The sequence below is a fragment of the Coregonus clupeaformis genome, chromosome 7 (assembly GCF_020615455.1).
Source record: "Coregonus clupeaformis isolate EN_2021a chromosome 7, ASM2061545v1, whole genome shotgun sequence".
Lineage (NCBI taxonomy): Eukaryota > Metazoa > Chordata > Actinopteri > Salmoniformes > Salmonidae > Coregonus > Coregonus clupeaformis.
The window spans coordinates 37,579,520-37,594,104 of record NC_059198.1 but is presented as its reverse complement, the minus strand read 5'-3'; the positions used below and the strand labels follow the sequence as shown (position 1 = coordinate 37,594,104).

Here is a 14,585-nt window from a genome sequence, read left to right as displayed (position 1 = left end):
CTCTACAAAATAAATATCGGTCAACCAACAGCCTACTGAGATTGTCTACTAAATGGGGTCAGCCCTAAATAGATGGGAATTTAACATGTTTCTGACAGAAGAACAAAAAACAAAGTGCCAAAGATTGTCATAGCAGGTTACTATCTGATGTTCTTTAAGACCGTGGGAGAAGTGAACCTGTGCTTTAGTTGAAGCTCTCTCCCTTCCTGCTCGGCCTGTGTTTTTGTTTGTGGTGGCCTTAGTCAGCCAAAGTAAACACCTCTACAACGCCTGTGTCTGGAGAGCAGACTGAGAGCCAGTCTGAATACAGGATAAGGTCGCCCTCTAGTGGTTCTGATATGACACTGCTGATTCTGAGCACACGGATGGAACCTCTGATGATGCACATGAGATTACACAATGATACATTAACATGAAGCATACTATCTTTATTGATATCATTGGGTATTACATGATATTATACACAAACAACATATCATAAATAGAATATACATGCATTTATATAATGGCAGGCACATTGATACTTTGCAGTTAAATGTAATGTCTGATTTGATAGTGTATACAATGTATACAAAATGTACAGATAACGTATACAAAATGTACAGATAATGTATACAATAAAGAGATCATGTATACAAAATGTACAGATAATGTGTACAAAATGTATAAAACTAAGAGATGTATACAATGAAGAGATCACGTATACAAAATGTACAGATAATGTATACAATGAACAGATAAGGTATAAGTGTACTGCAAGAAAAAGGTACAAAACTAAAGTCTACTACAAATATGGCAACTGCAGATTCCACATTAAAACACCCCATCAGCTTGAATTTGATCATGATAAATCAAGGACATGATAATCACCAGATAGGCTGCTATTCAGAAAGGACAAAAGTGGAAATAACCTCAGACCTGATGAGCAATTACATGAGCTATTTCTTTTTAATCACGTTAGTGGTGTAGTGATGAAAATTGGATTTGTGTTTTTTATCCTTCCCGTTCACTTAACCATGGACGGCCGATGATAAGACTACCGCACTGTAGATATTCTACATGTATTTCTGTAACCAGTTGAACATGTCTGTCCTCGCCTCCTGGATGCAGGGCTGGTCTGTGGAGTTGACGTCCTCTCTCTTCCGGTGAACAAAGCCATGAGTCTGGCCTGGGAAGACCTTCACCTGGTAGTCTACACGTGTACACTTCTCCTGCAGGTTCTTCTCCAGGACACTCACCTGGAAGAAAACAGCAGGGAATGAATGAAAAGGTGATAGGATGGTTGAAGCACAACTCAAAGCATTTGGGGTTGGATCTGACATTAAAATTGTGATATAAGGCCAGTAGCCGACAGATGCTGATGATGACGGTTCATTTCACTCGAGATCACACTGGCGTGCAATAAAATGGTGCTCAATATAGTTTCCCAATATATGTATGATCTACATGGACTTTTTTCTTATATACTGATAATAATACCAGACCTGGTCCAGTGGGATGACTTCATCCTTCTCTCCGAAGATGAACAGTGTCGGGCTCTTCAGTTCGTACCGGTCCTCCCTCTCTCTGATGATTCCTGCAGACACGCCGTCACATCCAATCACCATTAGCATTACTAGCCTACTCGGCAAGCACAACGGTCGAGTTCCAGACCGACTACATTGCAGCTGTTGCATTGCATCAACCAATGGTTGCGTTTCATATTATCGACTACGCAGTCTGCTAAATCATATATTGACATTTTTGTCATTTAGCAGATACTCTTATCCAGAGCGACTTACAGTAGTGAGTGCATACATTTTCATATTTTTTCATACTGTCGTACAAGCGCCATGCTCTGCCAACTGAGCTACACGGGACCACATCATATGATGTGGTTAGCTAGACGTTGTGAGATCTGGCAGGCGTCTGCAATGTAGTCAGCCTAGATTGCAACCATTGGTAGACACTCTACCTCATGGTTATTACTGTATTCTGATTGGACAGCCCTCTGACCCCTGCCCTTACCATAGACTGATACCCCTGCCCTGACCTCAGGGTACTGCAGAGCCAGGTAGTGGGTGGCCACACCCCCCCAGCAGAAGCCCACTGCCCCAATACACTGGGCCCCACACTGGCTCTTCAGGAACCTCAGGACTGCATCCACCTCCCTGGACAGACAGACAGACAGCAGGGGGAGAGGGGAGGAAGGGGTTGGGTTACTGGTGGAGTACAGGAAGCACATTTCAGTTGTAAGTTAACAGAGGGATAAAGTTAGTTTCCATTCTATTGCCAGAATATAAAACTAACGAGTCTGGCTTTGTGATAGTACTCTCTGCTGGCCAATGGAGTGGAGTCTGGCTTTGTGATAGTACTCTCTGCTGGCCAATGGAGTGGAGTCTGGCTTTGTGATAGTACTCTCTGCTGGCCAATGGAGTGGAGTCTGGCTTTGTGATAGTACTCTCTGCTGGCCAATGGAGTGGAGTCTGGCTCTCTGAGACTACTCTTTGCCAAAGGGAATGTTTGCATTACTTGTTGATATTGGTGGGCTTCTTGTCCTCCAGCCACTGCTGAAAGGTAGACCAGTCATGTGATGGACTCCATGGCTCCTTTCCAACGTAGAAGTCAGGGCACACTGCACTGGGGGGAGATAGACAGCCAGCATGAGAACACTGGTAACACTTTACTGTCTCTTTCACTATTTACCTGACATTTACTGACGAATTACAGTACATGGTAAGTAACAGCATTGTTAAGTATGCATTGTTACGTACATGTATCCATTGGAGGCCAGCATGTCAGCCATGTATCTGGTGTTGGGTAGCTGCCAGCCATAGATGTCCTGGATGACGATGACGGCCTTGTCTGAATCAGAGGGAGGCTTGACCACGTAGGCCTTGATGTGTTCTATCTGGACCTCCTGGCCAACACCTCCATACTCCATCTTGTCTCCGATGTCACAAGGACACGGCTTCGCTTCATTGGCCATCTGGAAAGAGATAACATTGAGAATTACACACATAACCATACAAACATGTATAGAGACACGCATACCGGTACACGTACACTGACACGCATGGATTCTATTCATCGATACAGGAATACAGAATCCTTCGACATAAGTGGGTAATTACAATGTTACCACTTTACTGAGTGCAAGTCATGCTGACTCTGCTCTAGAGGGCAACATTATAGCCTACAAGCCTCAGTTATTTCCCCATACAATGGGATATAAAGTTGAAGTCGGAAGTTTACATACACCTTAGCCAAATACATTTAAACTCAGTCAAACGTTTTGGGTAGCCTTCCACAAGCTTCCCACAATAAGTTGGGTGAATTTTGGCCCATTCCTCCTGACAGAGCGTGTGTAACCGAGTCAGGTTTGTAGGCCTCCTTGCTCGCACATGCTTTTTCTGCCCACACATTTTCTATAGGATTGAGGTCAGAGCTTTGTGATGGCCACTCCAATACCTTGACTTTGTTGTCCTTAAGCCATTTTGCAAGTATGCTTGTGGTCATTGTCCATTTGGAAGACCCATTTGCGACCAAGCTTTAACTTCCTCACTGATGTCTTGAGATGTTGCTACAATATATCCACAACATTTTCCTTCCTCATGATGCCATCTATTTTGTGAAGTACACCAGGCCCTCCTGCAGCAAAACACCCCCACAGCATGATGCTGCCACCCCCGTGCTTCACGGTTGGGATGTTGTTCTTCGGCTTGCAAGCAAACCCCTTTTTCCTCCAAACATAACGATGGTCATTATGGCCAAACAGTTCTATTTTTGTTTCATCAGACCAGAGGACATTTCTCCAAAAAGTACGATCTTTGTCCCCATGTGCAGTTGCAAAACGTAGTCTGGCTTTTTTGTGGCGGTTTTGGAGCAGTGGCTTCTTCCTTGCTGAGCAGCCTTTCAGGTTATGTCGATATAAGACTCATTTTTACTTTGGATATAGATACTTTTGTACCTGTTTCCTCCAGCATCTTCACAAGGTCCTTTGCTGTTGTTCTGGGATTGATTAGCACTTTTCGCACCAAAGTACGTTCATCTCTAGGAGACAGAACGCGTCTCCTTCCTGAGCGGTATGACGGCTGTGTGGTCCCATGGTGTTTATACTTGTGTACTATTGTTTGTACAGATGAACGTGGTACCTTCAGGCGTTTGGAAATTGCTCCCAAGGATGAACCAGACTTGTGGAGGTCTACCATTTTTTTCTGAGGTCTTGGCTGATTTCTTTTGATTTTCCCATGATGTCAAGCAAAGAGGCACTGAGTTTGAAGGTAGGCCTTGAAATACATCCACAGGTACACCTCCAATTGACTCAAATGATGTCAATTAGCCTATCAAAAGCTTCTAAAGCCATGACATCATTTTCTGGAATTTTCCAAGCTGTTTAAAGGCACAGTCAATTTAGTGTATGTAAACTTCTGACCCACTGGAATTGTGATACAGTGAATTATAAGTGAAATAATCTGTCTTTAAACAATTGTTGAAAAAACTACTTGTGTCATGCACAATGTAGATGTCCTAACCGACTTGCCAACACTATAGTTTGTTAACAAGACATTTGTGGCGTGGTTGAAAAACGAGTTTTAATGACTCCAACCTAAGTGTATGTAAACTTCCGACTTCAACTGTATAACCAGTAATCTGCAGGGAATGTTGAGATTGCTACTTGCATGGGATTTTAGTCCTGCTTTTTATTACATTAGACCACAACACTGTTACTTATCAATGTAGCCTATGTGGATTAGCAATTTAGCAGAGCTTCTTGCATAAATCTGAAGGGAAAAAAACATTGTTCTACTTCTGCTCTTGATGCAACTAAACTACAATACCACACAACACGTATTTGACCACTTACCTTTATTGTTATTCTGGCTAAAACTCAAACTCTGGAAAGGGTCTATTCTTCTGCGGTGGAAAAGTGAAAATAATCATGTGAATGGCTGACTGCAAGGAACGCCCTCTTCAATCGTGTGGGCGCGCTTCCCAGTCCAAAGTCAAAACCAACCAAAATGGATCATGGGCGCGCTTCCCAGTCCAAAGTCAAAACCAACCAAAATTGAACATTTTATAATCTGCATTTTGAGTGTAGAAAATGCAAACGTGTAATAATCAATCAAGTCGCCTTAGTCCTGACGTTCGAACTTTACTAACATACCGTCTGAAAAAGGCACTGCTGAGATTCGAACTCAGGATCTCCTGTTTACTAGACAGGCGCTTTAACCAACTAAGCCACAGCGCCTCTGACAGCATAGGAATGAAATATGTTAAGAGTACTTGACCTAGCTTTGGTAATGTGAGTATTTGTTGTAAAGACAGCTTGTTGTAAAGTCAGCTGTGTTCAGATTTCAATTACATTCGGAGATTAACTTTAAATTCCAAAACGTGGTAAAGCGGTGGATCAGACATCAATATAAAGAAATGGGGTTCAGTCACAGACATATCGGTATGATGTAGTAACAGCTAAATACCTCAGGATGTCACTATCTACACGTGCCAGAAACCACAAAATGCTAACATGTGACGCACACTCCGGAAGCTGTTACCGCTGACGGAAAACGGCGCACTGTCGGTGGTGTCACTTGTGTCGGGTACATTTCTCATTCGACGCCTTGATCGTGTTGAATTTGCAAGGAAGAGGTCTGCTAGCGATCTCCGTTTGAGAGTCGCTACCGGTCCAACATACATGGTCCGAGCGTGTCACGAAACAGGAGTGATTCTGGTGTTCAAAGTGGACACCATTTTATGATAGTCAATGTATCTGACTTCAAGGATAGTCTGATCCAAATCGGCTAAAAACATTGCCATTCTCGTTGTGGATGGGTGTGGGATAGCAAACTACTGTATATCTACAGAAGAGGGGGCAGAGCCTCATCTAGGAAGATGGACACTGCAGACGAAGGTAAATGTCATTTTACAGTCCACTAACGTTAGCTAGCTAGCGACCACATTTTGCTTTGGAGACTGGGTACAGTAACTAACTAGTTTAACTAGGCTACCTTTCCAACGTCAGTTGCTAGCACATTGTTCGTCGACTGACACCCAAACATTGACATCAGTTAGGGCCTGGCTAGAAGCAATCGATAATCAATAGGCTACAAGTAGCTAGTTAGCTAGACCAATGCTAGTTAGTCATATAATCTAGCACATTTCCCCAGTACAGAGATGGATGCGGCTGCTAGCACTGGCATGGAAGCTAGTTAAGCTAACTGGAGCTAACGTTAGGTACAATAACAAGGTAATCAATGAAACGTAGCTAACCCCATAGCTAGCTAGCTATTAACTGATGTCTGCTCTCATGACATCAATGATGTTGCCATTTATCTTTTCAGTGTGGGGCTAAGTACAATATTATTTGATTAAGCGCTGGAACAATGAATTTGGTAGCTTCAAATCGATTGCAACTACAGGAGGCTGTTATTCCTATGTGTAGGCGGTATGGCTGTTTGTGTGTGTCCTTATGTCTGTCTCTCTGAACCAATGGACAAACATCTTCCTCTACTCTCATGTGTAGGGGATATATGTCGCGTGTGTCGTTCCGAGGGGACCCCAGACAAACCCCTGTACCACCCCTGTGTCTGTACCGGAAGTATCAAGTTCATCCACCAGGAATGGTGAGTGTCTCTCTCTGTCTTGACTCAATCACTGTCAACTCCTGTCCTGAAGAATGATTGACATGGCTTGGGACCATGCAGTCGTCAGGAACAATTTCAAAGATTGTCAATGAATTGGGACCTCAAGATTGTTTTACACTTAAGTGCACTTATTATCAGGAGTCAACTATATACTGTATGTAGGCCTAGTATTTATAGTCAGACTATACCTAGCCCCCTACACCCGCTCCCAATACTAGCCATAGAGAAACCTACTCACTCCTCTGATATAATGGCCGTAGGAGAATAACATTTGAGGAAGTAATGTTGATATAAAGACACAGCATAGGGGTTGGCTATTGCCTAACATGCTGACCCCCACCGCTCGTGTCGCGTGCGCGAGCGCTGCAAAATACATGTACACACATGTTATTCAATCATTGCATCCACACTGCTCGCATGCGGCAATGAGCGTCTGCGTAGCCAGGTGCTAAAATAGAACTTGGTTCTATTTGTGACGTGCTGCAAGTCCCGCTTCTCCCATCTTCTCATTGGTTTTTAGGAGCATATAACCACGTGGGTGATTAAAAGATGAACTGAGGTCCACACTCCAGTCCAGTTGGTTGTGGTAATGCACCTTAAAGTTGGTTGCAAACCGCCATATAAAGTCTAAAGAAGGAGGAAAGATTACTAGAAACGAACTTACTAGAAACGAAACCCCTTTTATCTGTGTATTAATTGTTAGAGTAGAGGACCTTGTGCATTTCAGGTAAAATAACAACTAAATGTTTATATCCCAGGACAAATTAGCTAGCAACAGCAAGCTAGCTAACTAAATTGCCATAAATGTTTAATGGTTTTCGACCTGTCCCCAAATTAATATAGTTGGTTCAGAGTTCCTTTTGATATTTCAACCTGCGTGTCCTGATCGCGTCTGGTGTGGGTGGACAAAACCAACACGCGCACGCGGTCTGGTCAGCATGTAAGACGATGATAAAAGACTGTCCTGAGGCGATGACGTTGGCCTGCGTCCAAGTGAGCATCCCTCTGATGTCTCTGCTATCACAGCTGTTTTCTCTGTGGATCTAACAAAGGGGAAAACGATTAGCTAGGTGTGCCAAAATAACGCGAAGGATAAAAGACTGAACATTTCTGATCTGTCATTTACTGTGCTAGAACTCAGAATCGTGATGAGAAGCAGTCTGAACACTATTGAACTACTATAATGTGGTTTACAATCATGGTTTACTACTGCAGGCCCAGATTTTGAAACATGATAAAAGCCTTCAGGTTACTACAGGCGTGGTTACACATACGTGGAAGTTAAAGCTTGGTCGCAAATGGGTCTTCTAAATGGACAAAAACTGAGTTTAAATGTATTTGGCTAAGGTGTATGTAAACTTCCGACTTCAACTGTACGTGGTCTGCTGATCCGGGTAGAGTAGTGCATTGGAGCACTGTGTCATCATTCCATTTCTGGGAACATCTGCTCTGGCACAATATCACTGATCTTTGTGTGGTCCTCTGTAGCTCAGCTGGTAGAGCACGGCGCTTGTAACGCCAAGGGTTCGATCCCCGGGACCACCCATACACAAAAATGTATGCACGCATGACTGTAAGTCGCTTTGGATAAAAGCGTCTGCTAAATGGCATATTATATTATTATATTACATCTTTAATAGCCCCTGTTGGGTCAGAGTAGTGTGTCACACATGATTCATTAAGATGTACAGATGGATACCATGTAACCTAGGCCTAGTTAGTTACATTTAACTTGGATGTTTTGGTGTTATTAACATGTAGGACTAACTGGGCAGTAAGAACACTTTCATGATGATTAAAATCCGTGTTTTATGATCCTCTGTGTGGACCAGTTCTCATTCACCAGGTGTGTGTGTGACATACTCTCTCTCTCTCTCTCTCACTCACACACACTCACTCATCGCCCCATGTGAGTTGGACTAAATTTCTCTCCTTGAGTGAGAAAGATGGTATTTCATGCCTGCTGTTGCATACGTTAGTTCCTCACCTAACATTCACCTCTCTTACCTTTGTTGTTGTTGTTGTCGTTTACAGTTTGGTCCAGTGGCTGAAGCACAGCAGGAAGGAGTACTGTGAATTATGCAAGCACAGATTTGCTTTCACACCAAGTAAGTACCCATCCATGGCATTGACCTGTCAGTCTCAGAAATGTGCAAGAGGTTTACTTCAGACTGGGATGCTCTGTCATTGAATACACTCCTAGAAAAAAGGGTTCTACCTGGAACCCAAAAGGGTTCTTCAAAGGGTTCTCCTGTGGGGACAGCCAAAGAACCCTTTTTAGGTTCTAGACATATATAAGAAACGTCTCAACCTTTTTATTTTCGCTCTGTTATTCAATACGTTTAAAACTTTGAACATAAATGATTGTTTCATCCCTCTCTCTCTCTGTCTGCTCTGCTCCAGTCTACTCCCCAGACATGCCCACCCGCCTGCCCATCCAGGACATCTGTGCTGGCCTGCTGGCCAGTGTGGGCACGGCCATACGATACTGGTTCCACTACACACTGGTGGCCTTCGCATGGCTGGGGGTGGTCCCCCTCACTGCATGTGAGTAGAGGGATGATGTACACACACTCCTTAATGCGTCAACTCTTAGGTACAATATCACTCACATAAGAACCTGTACATACCCTTAACCAGGGCTGCCCAACCCTCTTCCTGGAGATCTACTGTCCTGTAGGTTTTCAGTCCAACCCTCTTCCTGGAGATCTACTGTCCTGTAGGTTTTCAGTCCAACCCTCTTCCTGGAGATCTCCTGTCCTGTAGGTTTTCAGTCCAACCCTTTTCCTGGAGATCTACGGTCCTGTAGGTTTTCTGTCCAACCCTCTTCCTGGAGATCTACTGTCCTGTAGGTTTTCAGTCCAACCCTCTTCCTGGAGATCTACTGTCCTGTAGGTTTTCAGTCCAACCCTCTTCCTGGAGATCTACTGTCCTGTAGGTTTTCAGTCCAACCCTCTTCCTGGAGATCTACTGTCCTGTAGGTTTTCAGTCCAACCCTCTTCCTGGAGATCTACTGTCCTGTAGGTTTTCAGTCCAACCCTCTTCCTGGAGAACTACTGTCCTGTAGGTTTTCAGTCCAACCCTAACTTAGCATATCTGATTCAGCTAGTTAAGGTCTTGTTGAGCAGCTAATAAGTAGAATCAGGTGTGTTAAATTAGGGTTGGACTGAAAACCCACAGGACGGTAGATCTCCAGGAAGAGGGTTGGACTGAAAACCCACAGGACGGTAGATCTCCAGGAAGAGGGTTGGACTGAAAACCCACAGGACAGTAGATCTCCAGGAAGAGGGTTGGGCAGCCCTGCACTAAGTTCACTAGCGCTGTGTACATGGTTTTATAGGATCAGAAATGGACCATCTATAATAATCTGTTGGGATTTTCCCAGTTTGGTTAATCCTACTGGTGTGTTGATTTGTTTGTCCACTCTATTAGGACAGGGAGGATTACAATACCAGGATGAACCAAACAATTACTTAGACTGCCCCCGCCGAAAATACATTTGGCCTCAGTCCTAACCAAGATCTTCCTTCCTGAAGGCCTACCTCTTTCTTCAGCGTGTCCTACCTTGGTGAGATGACGCCCATAGCACCTCTCTCTCTCTCTCTCTCCAGGTCGAATCTACAAGTGTCTGTTTACCGGCTCTGTGACCTCGCTCCTGACGCTGCCATTGGACATGCTCTCCACGTGAGTCATGACGTCATATCCTCCTCCTTCACCAATCAGACTCTGTACCTCTTTCCTGTATCAGATGGTATCACTGTTTATTCAAGCTTACGTGTCGGCCTCTTGGCCTTCGTCAGAGCTCATAGATATTATGGCATTATTCCCAGTTTCGCAACAAGATGTGTGAGTGCTTTTTTGTAGTTCTTTGACATTTTCACATCCTCCCTGTAGAGATAACCTGCTGGCAGACTGTCTGCAGGGCTGTTTCGTGGTGACGTGTACACTGTGTGCGTTCATTAGCCTGGTGTGGCTCAGGGAGCAGATAGTCCATGGTGGCCCCCCCCTGTGGCTGGAGCACCACCAGCAGCCCCAGCCCAACGCAGCCGGACAGCAGCCCAATGAGGTAACGCGCACGCACGCACACACACACACACACACACACACACACACACACGCATACATTTACAGCCCCTCCATCCTGCAGGCTGCAGGTCAGGGAGCAGCTGATGAACCCCCTGCTAACCCGCCAGCTCACGAGGCAGAGCCAGAGCCCCCAGACGGCCCCCCAGAACAGGGGGAGGAGCCAGAACAAGACAACGAGGAAGAGGAGGGGGCGGCTGCCGAAGATGCGGATGCCAACAACGGAGCTCAGGGTAGGAGACTAGGGCCAGAACTCAGCTGATGACCAACATATGGCAACAGCAATACTAAGTTATATAGTATGAGATCTCTCTCTCTGCATATTATTTCTCTCCATCTTTCTCTCTCTCTATTTTTCTCTATCTTTCTCTCTCTGTCTGTAGATGATATGAACTGGAATGCTCTAGAATGGGACAGAGCAGCAGAGGAGCTCACCTGGGAGAGGGTAAGACTGGTTTAGTTTCAGCAATCTCCAACACATCTGTGCTGAATCAAGTGCATGACACCCCACTGTCCATGACTATATCATCACCTCTTAATGTCTTTCTCTTTACCTCTCAGATGCTTGGACTAGATGGCTCCTTGGTGTTCTTAGTACGTATTTATTTACACTAGTATGAATAGTTATTAACACACATAGAATGGAGTAGTATTTATACACCTAGTATGGAGTAGTATTTATACATCTAGTATGGAGTAGTATTTATACACTTAGTATGCAGTAGTATTTATACACCTAGTATGGAGTAGTATTTATACACCTAGTACGGAGTAGTATTTATACACTTAGTATGCAGTAGTATTTATACACCTAGTATGGTGTAGTATTTATTCACCTAGTATGGTGTAGTATTTATTCGCCTAGTACGGAGTAGTATTTATTCGCCTAGTACGGAGTAGTATTTATACACCTAGTATGGAGTAGTATTTATACACCTAGTATGGAGTAGTATTTATACACCTAGTATGGAGTAGTATTTATACACCTAGTATGGAGTAGTATTTATACACCTAGTATGGAGTAGTATTTATACACCTAGTATGGAGTAGTATTTATACACCTAGTATGGGGTAGTATTTATACCTAGTATGGAGTAGTATTTATACACCTAGTATGGGGTATTATTTATACCTAGTATGGAGTAGTATTTATATACCTAGTATGGGGTAGTATTTATACACCTAGTACGGAGTAGTATTTATATACCTAGTATGGAGTAGTATTTATATACCTAGTATGGAGTAGTATTTATATACCTAGTATGGAGTAGTATTTATACACCTAGTATGGGGTAGTATTTATACCTAGTATGGGGTAGTATTTATACCTAGTATGGAGTAGTATTTATACACCTAGTATGGGGTATTATTTATACCTAGTATGGAGTAGTATTTATATACCTAGTATGGGGTAGTATTTATACACCTAGTATGGGGTATTATTGCAATGAAGGGGTTTTCTGTTCTATGAGCAGTAGCACTAGAAAGTAGTGAGGTGACGTTTTGCTTTGAAAGTAGTGAGGTGACGTTTTGCTTTGAAAGTAGTGAGGTGACGTTTTGCTTTGAAAGTAGTGAGGTGATGTTTTGCTTTGAAAGTAGTGAGGTGATGTTTTGCTTTGAAAGTAGTGAGGTGATGTTTTGCTTTGAAAGTAGTGAGGTGATGTTTTGCTTTGAAAGTAGTGAGGTGACGTTTTGCTTTGTGTCTTGTATTCCAGGAGCATGTGTTCTGGGTTGTCTCTCTGAACACTCTCTTCATTCTGGTCTTCGGTGAGTACACAAACTAACACTAACTCCCTCTAAAGTAGTACCCTTCTTAAAACCAACTAGCCAGGTATGGTAATAGTGCTCAGTAGAAGGCTGTGAGGTTTGACGCTTCTCTGTTTTCTCTTCCAGCGTTCTGTCCATACCACATTGGTCACTTCTCTGTCATGGGACTTGGCTTTGAGGAATATGTAAGAAAAATGCTCTAATATACCACTCCTGACTCTCTGTGCAAAACATAATGATATACAGTACAAATATATTGTATTTACAAAGATGATTGCATATTTAATCGATATAGTCAAGAATAGTCTGTTTACGTTCTGCATTCAACAAAGTTGGCCTCACCAACAAAGCAAATATGGTTGAATGCTTATGTCTTGTCCTCTAGGTCCAAGCTTCCCAATTCGAGGGCCTGATCACAACCATCGTAGGGTACATCCTGCTGGCCATGACGCTCATCCTCTGTCACGTATCCTTCCGCCTACTGACCGAGATCCCTTCCTGTGACCATGCAGTGTTTCCATGGAGACCTTTCCACTGTGTACAAAAGTGTGTGTTTGTCCTTAACTGGTGTCTCTCAGGGGTTCGCTGCTCTGGTCAGGTTTCAGAGGTCCCGCCGTCTACTAGGGGTCTGCTACATCGTTGTCAAGGTAACGTTTCGGTTTTAAATCTAGGCTTTTCATATTACTGTAAACCCCTAGAACGACTCGACTATAAGAACAAATCTAAATAAATGACGTAGGTCAACGTTTTTAATGTAAATCTCCCATTGACATAAATGCATGATTTCTGAATTGCCTGAGTTTCCCCTGGGTCTTCATAGTCCCTGAGGTCATGTCTGTCGATGGTGTTTAACGTGGTGTGTCTGTGTTCCAGGTCTCACTGCTTGTTGTCGTGGAGATAGGAGTTTTCCCCCTCATCTGTGGCTGGTGGCTCGACATCTGCTCTTTAGTACGTACAAATATTTAGTTCTATCCCTCTTCTCTCTCCCCCTCTTCTCTTCCAACCGTGCTCTCCATTTCCCCCACCCCTCTCCTTTTCTTTCCTTTAACAGTTTCCACCTTTTCTTCCGTCCGTTCTGCAGGAGATGTTTGATGCGTCTCTGAAGGACAGAGAGCAGAGTTTTAAGTCTGCTCCAGGCACCACCATGTTCCTGCACTGGCTGGTGGGAATGGTCTACGTCTTCTATTTCGCATCCTTCATCCTCCTGCTGAGAGAGGTAGGGGACGGATCACACTTCGGGCCCAGACACAAATGGTACCCTATTCCATTTATAGTGCACTACTTTGGACCAGAGCCCATATGGCCCTGGTCAAAACTAGTGCACTAAATAGTGAATAGGGTGCCATTTGTGATGTAGAGTTAATGTAGTGCATTATATAAGGTGTGATTTGGGACATGCTCAATAACCAGGTTTCCATACAGCCAATTCATGAGGGTGAATTAACTGACACATAAAAAATTTAAAAAGATGCGACCGAGCTGATGGAAACAGGAAATGTCGGTACAATTTCAATAAATGTCAGACGATTTGTTTGTTTGATATGGTGGGATTGTTTTTGTGTCTCAAATTAATGATGTGTGGAATGTCGAAGGGAACCGCCTTTATGCTCAAATATTGATATAATAAACATCATATCGAAATAAACTTGGATTCACGTGGCCAAAGGTATGTGGACACCCCATCAAATTAGTGGATTAGGCTATTTCAGCCACACCCGTTGCTTTGCTGACAGGTGTATAAAATTGAGCACACAGCCATGCAATCTCCATAGCAAAAACATTGGCAGTAGAACGGCCTTACTGAAGAGCTCAGTGACTGTCAACGTGGCACCGTCATAGGATGCCACCTTTCCAACAAGTCAGTTCGGCAAATTTCTGCCCTGCTAGAGCTGCCCCGGTCAACTGTAAGTGCTGTTATTGTGAAGAGGAAACATCTAGGAGCAACAACGGCTCAGCCGCGAAGTGGTAGGGCTCACAGAACGGGACCGGCGAGTGCTGAAGCGCGTGTCCTCAGTTGCAACACTCACTACTGAGTTCCAAACTGCATCTGGAAGCAATGTCAGCACAATAGCTTTTCATCGGGAGCTTCATGCCAGGAGAACGCTACCTGCC

The 14,585-nt window shown here is 43.8% G+C and overlaps 2 protein-coding genes and 1 non-coding gene across 4 annotated transcripts in view; 1 reads left to right on the top strand and 2 right to left on the bottom strand.

The window, feature by feature from the left end:
• Positions 1 to 413: 413 nt before the first annotated feature.
• On the bottom strand, positions 414 to 5,168 carry cmbl (carboxymethylenebutenolidase homolog (Pseudomonas)). The gene is made up of 6 exons (XM_041881949.2): positions 4,847 to 5,168; positions 2,754 to 2,968; positions 2,512 to 2,619; positions 2,008 to 2,150; positions 1,485 to 1,576; positions 414 to 1,238 (listed from the first exon to the last, which is right to left on the bottom strand). The coding sequence occupies exons 2-6, from the start codon at positions 2,966 to 2,968 to the stop codon at positions 1,056 to 1,058; spliced, it is 741 nt and encodes a 246-aa protein (XP_041737883.1). The 5' UTR covers positions 4,847 to 5,168; the 3' UTR covers positions 414 to 1,055.
• trnat-agu lies at positions 5,157 to 5,230 on the bottom strand. The gene has a single exon. It is a non-coding gene; the product is annotated as a tRNA-Thr (tRNA).
• A 310-nt stretch (positions 5,231 to 5,540) lies between these two features.
• The window catches only part of LOC121569335 (E3 ubiquitin-protein ligase MARCHF6), a 29,007-nt gene continuing 19,962 nt past the window's right edge, over positions 5,541 to 14,585 (top strand). For both annotated transcript variants that reach the window (XM_041880208.2, XM_041880207.2), the window contains exons 1-15: positions 5,541 to 5,890; positions 6,503 to 6,602; positions 8,658 to 8,731; positions 9,027 to 9,170; positions 10,235 to 10,307; positions 10,518 to 10,689; positions 10,771 to 10,939; positions 11,090 to 11,151; positions 11,268 to 11,300; positions 12,422 to 12,473; positions 12,600 to 12,658; positions 12,859 to 12,939; positions 13,052 to 13,120; positions 13,347 to 13,421; positions 13,555 to 13,689. In XM_041880208.2, the coding sequence (XP_041736142.1) occupies positions 5,872 to 5,890; positions 6,503 to 6,602; positions 8,658 to 8,731; positions 9,027 to 9,170; positions 10,235 to 10,307; positions 10,518 to 10,689; positions 10,771 to 10,939; positions 11,090 to 11,151; positions 11,268 to 11,300; positions 12,422 to 12,473; positions 12,600 to 12,658; positions 12,859 to 12,939; positions 13,052 to 13,120; positions 13,347 to 13,421; positions 13,555 to 13,689 (1,317 nt within the window). In that variant the 5' untranslated portion in view covers positions 5,541 to 5,871. The remainder of the gene's footprint in view (positions 5,891 to 6,502; positions 6,603 to 8,657; positions 8,732 to 9,026; positions 9,171 to 10,234; positions 10,308 to 10,517; positions 10,690 to 10,770; positions 10,940 to 11,089; positions 11,152 to 11,267; positions 11,301 to 12,421; positions 12,474 to 12,599; positions 12,659 to 12,858; positions 12,940 to 13,051; positions 13,121 to 13,346; positions 13,422 to 13,554; positions 13,690 to 14,585) is intronic.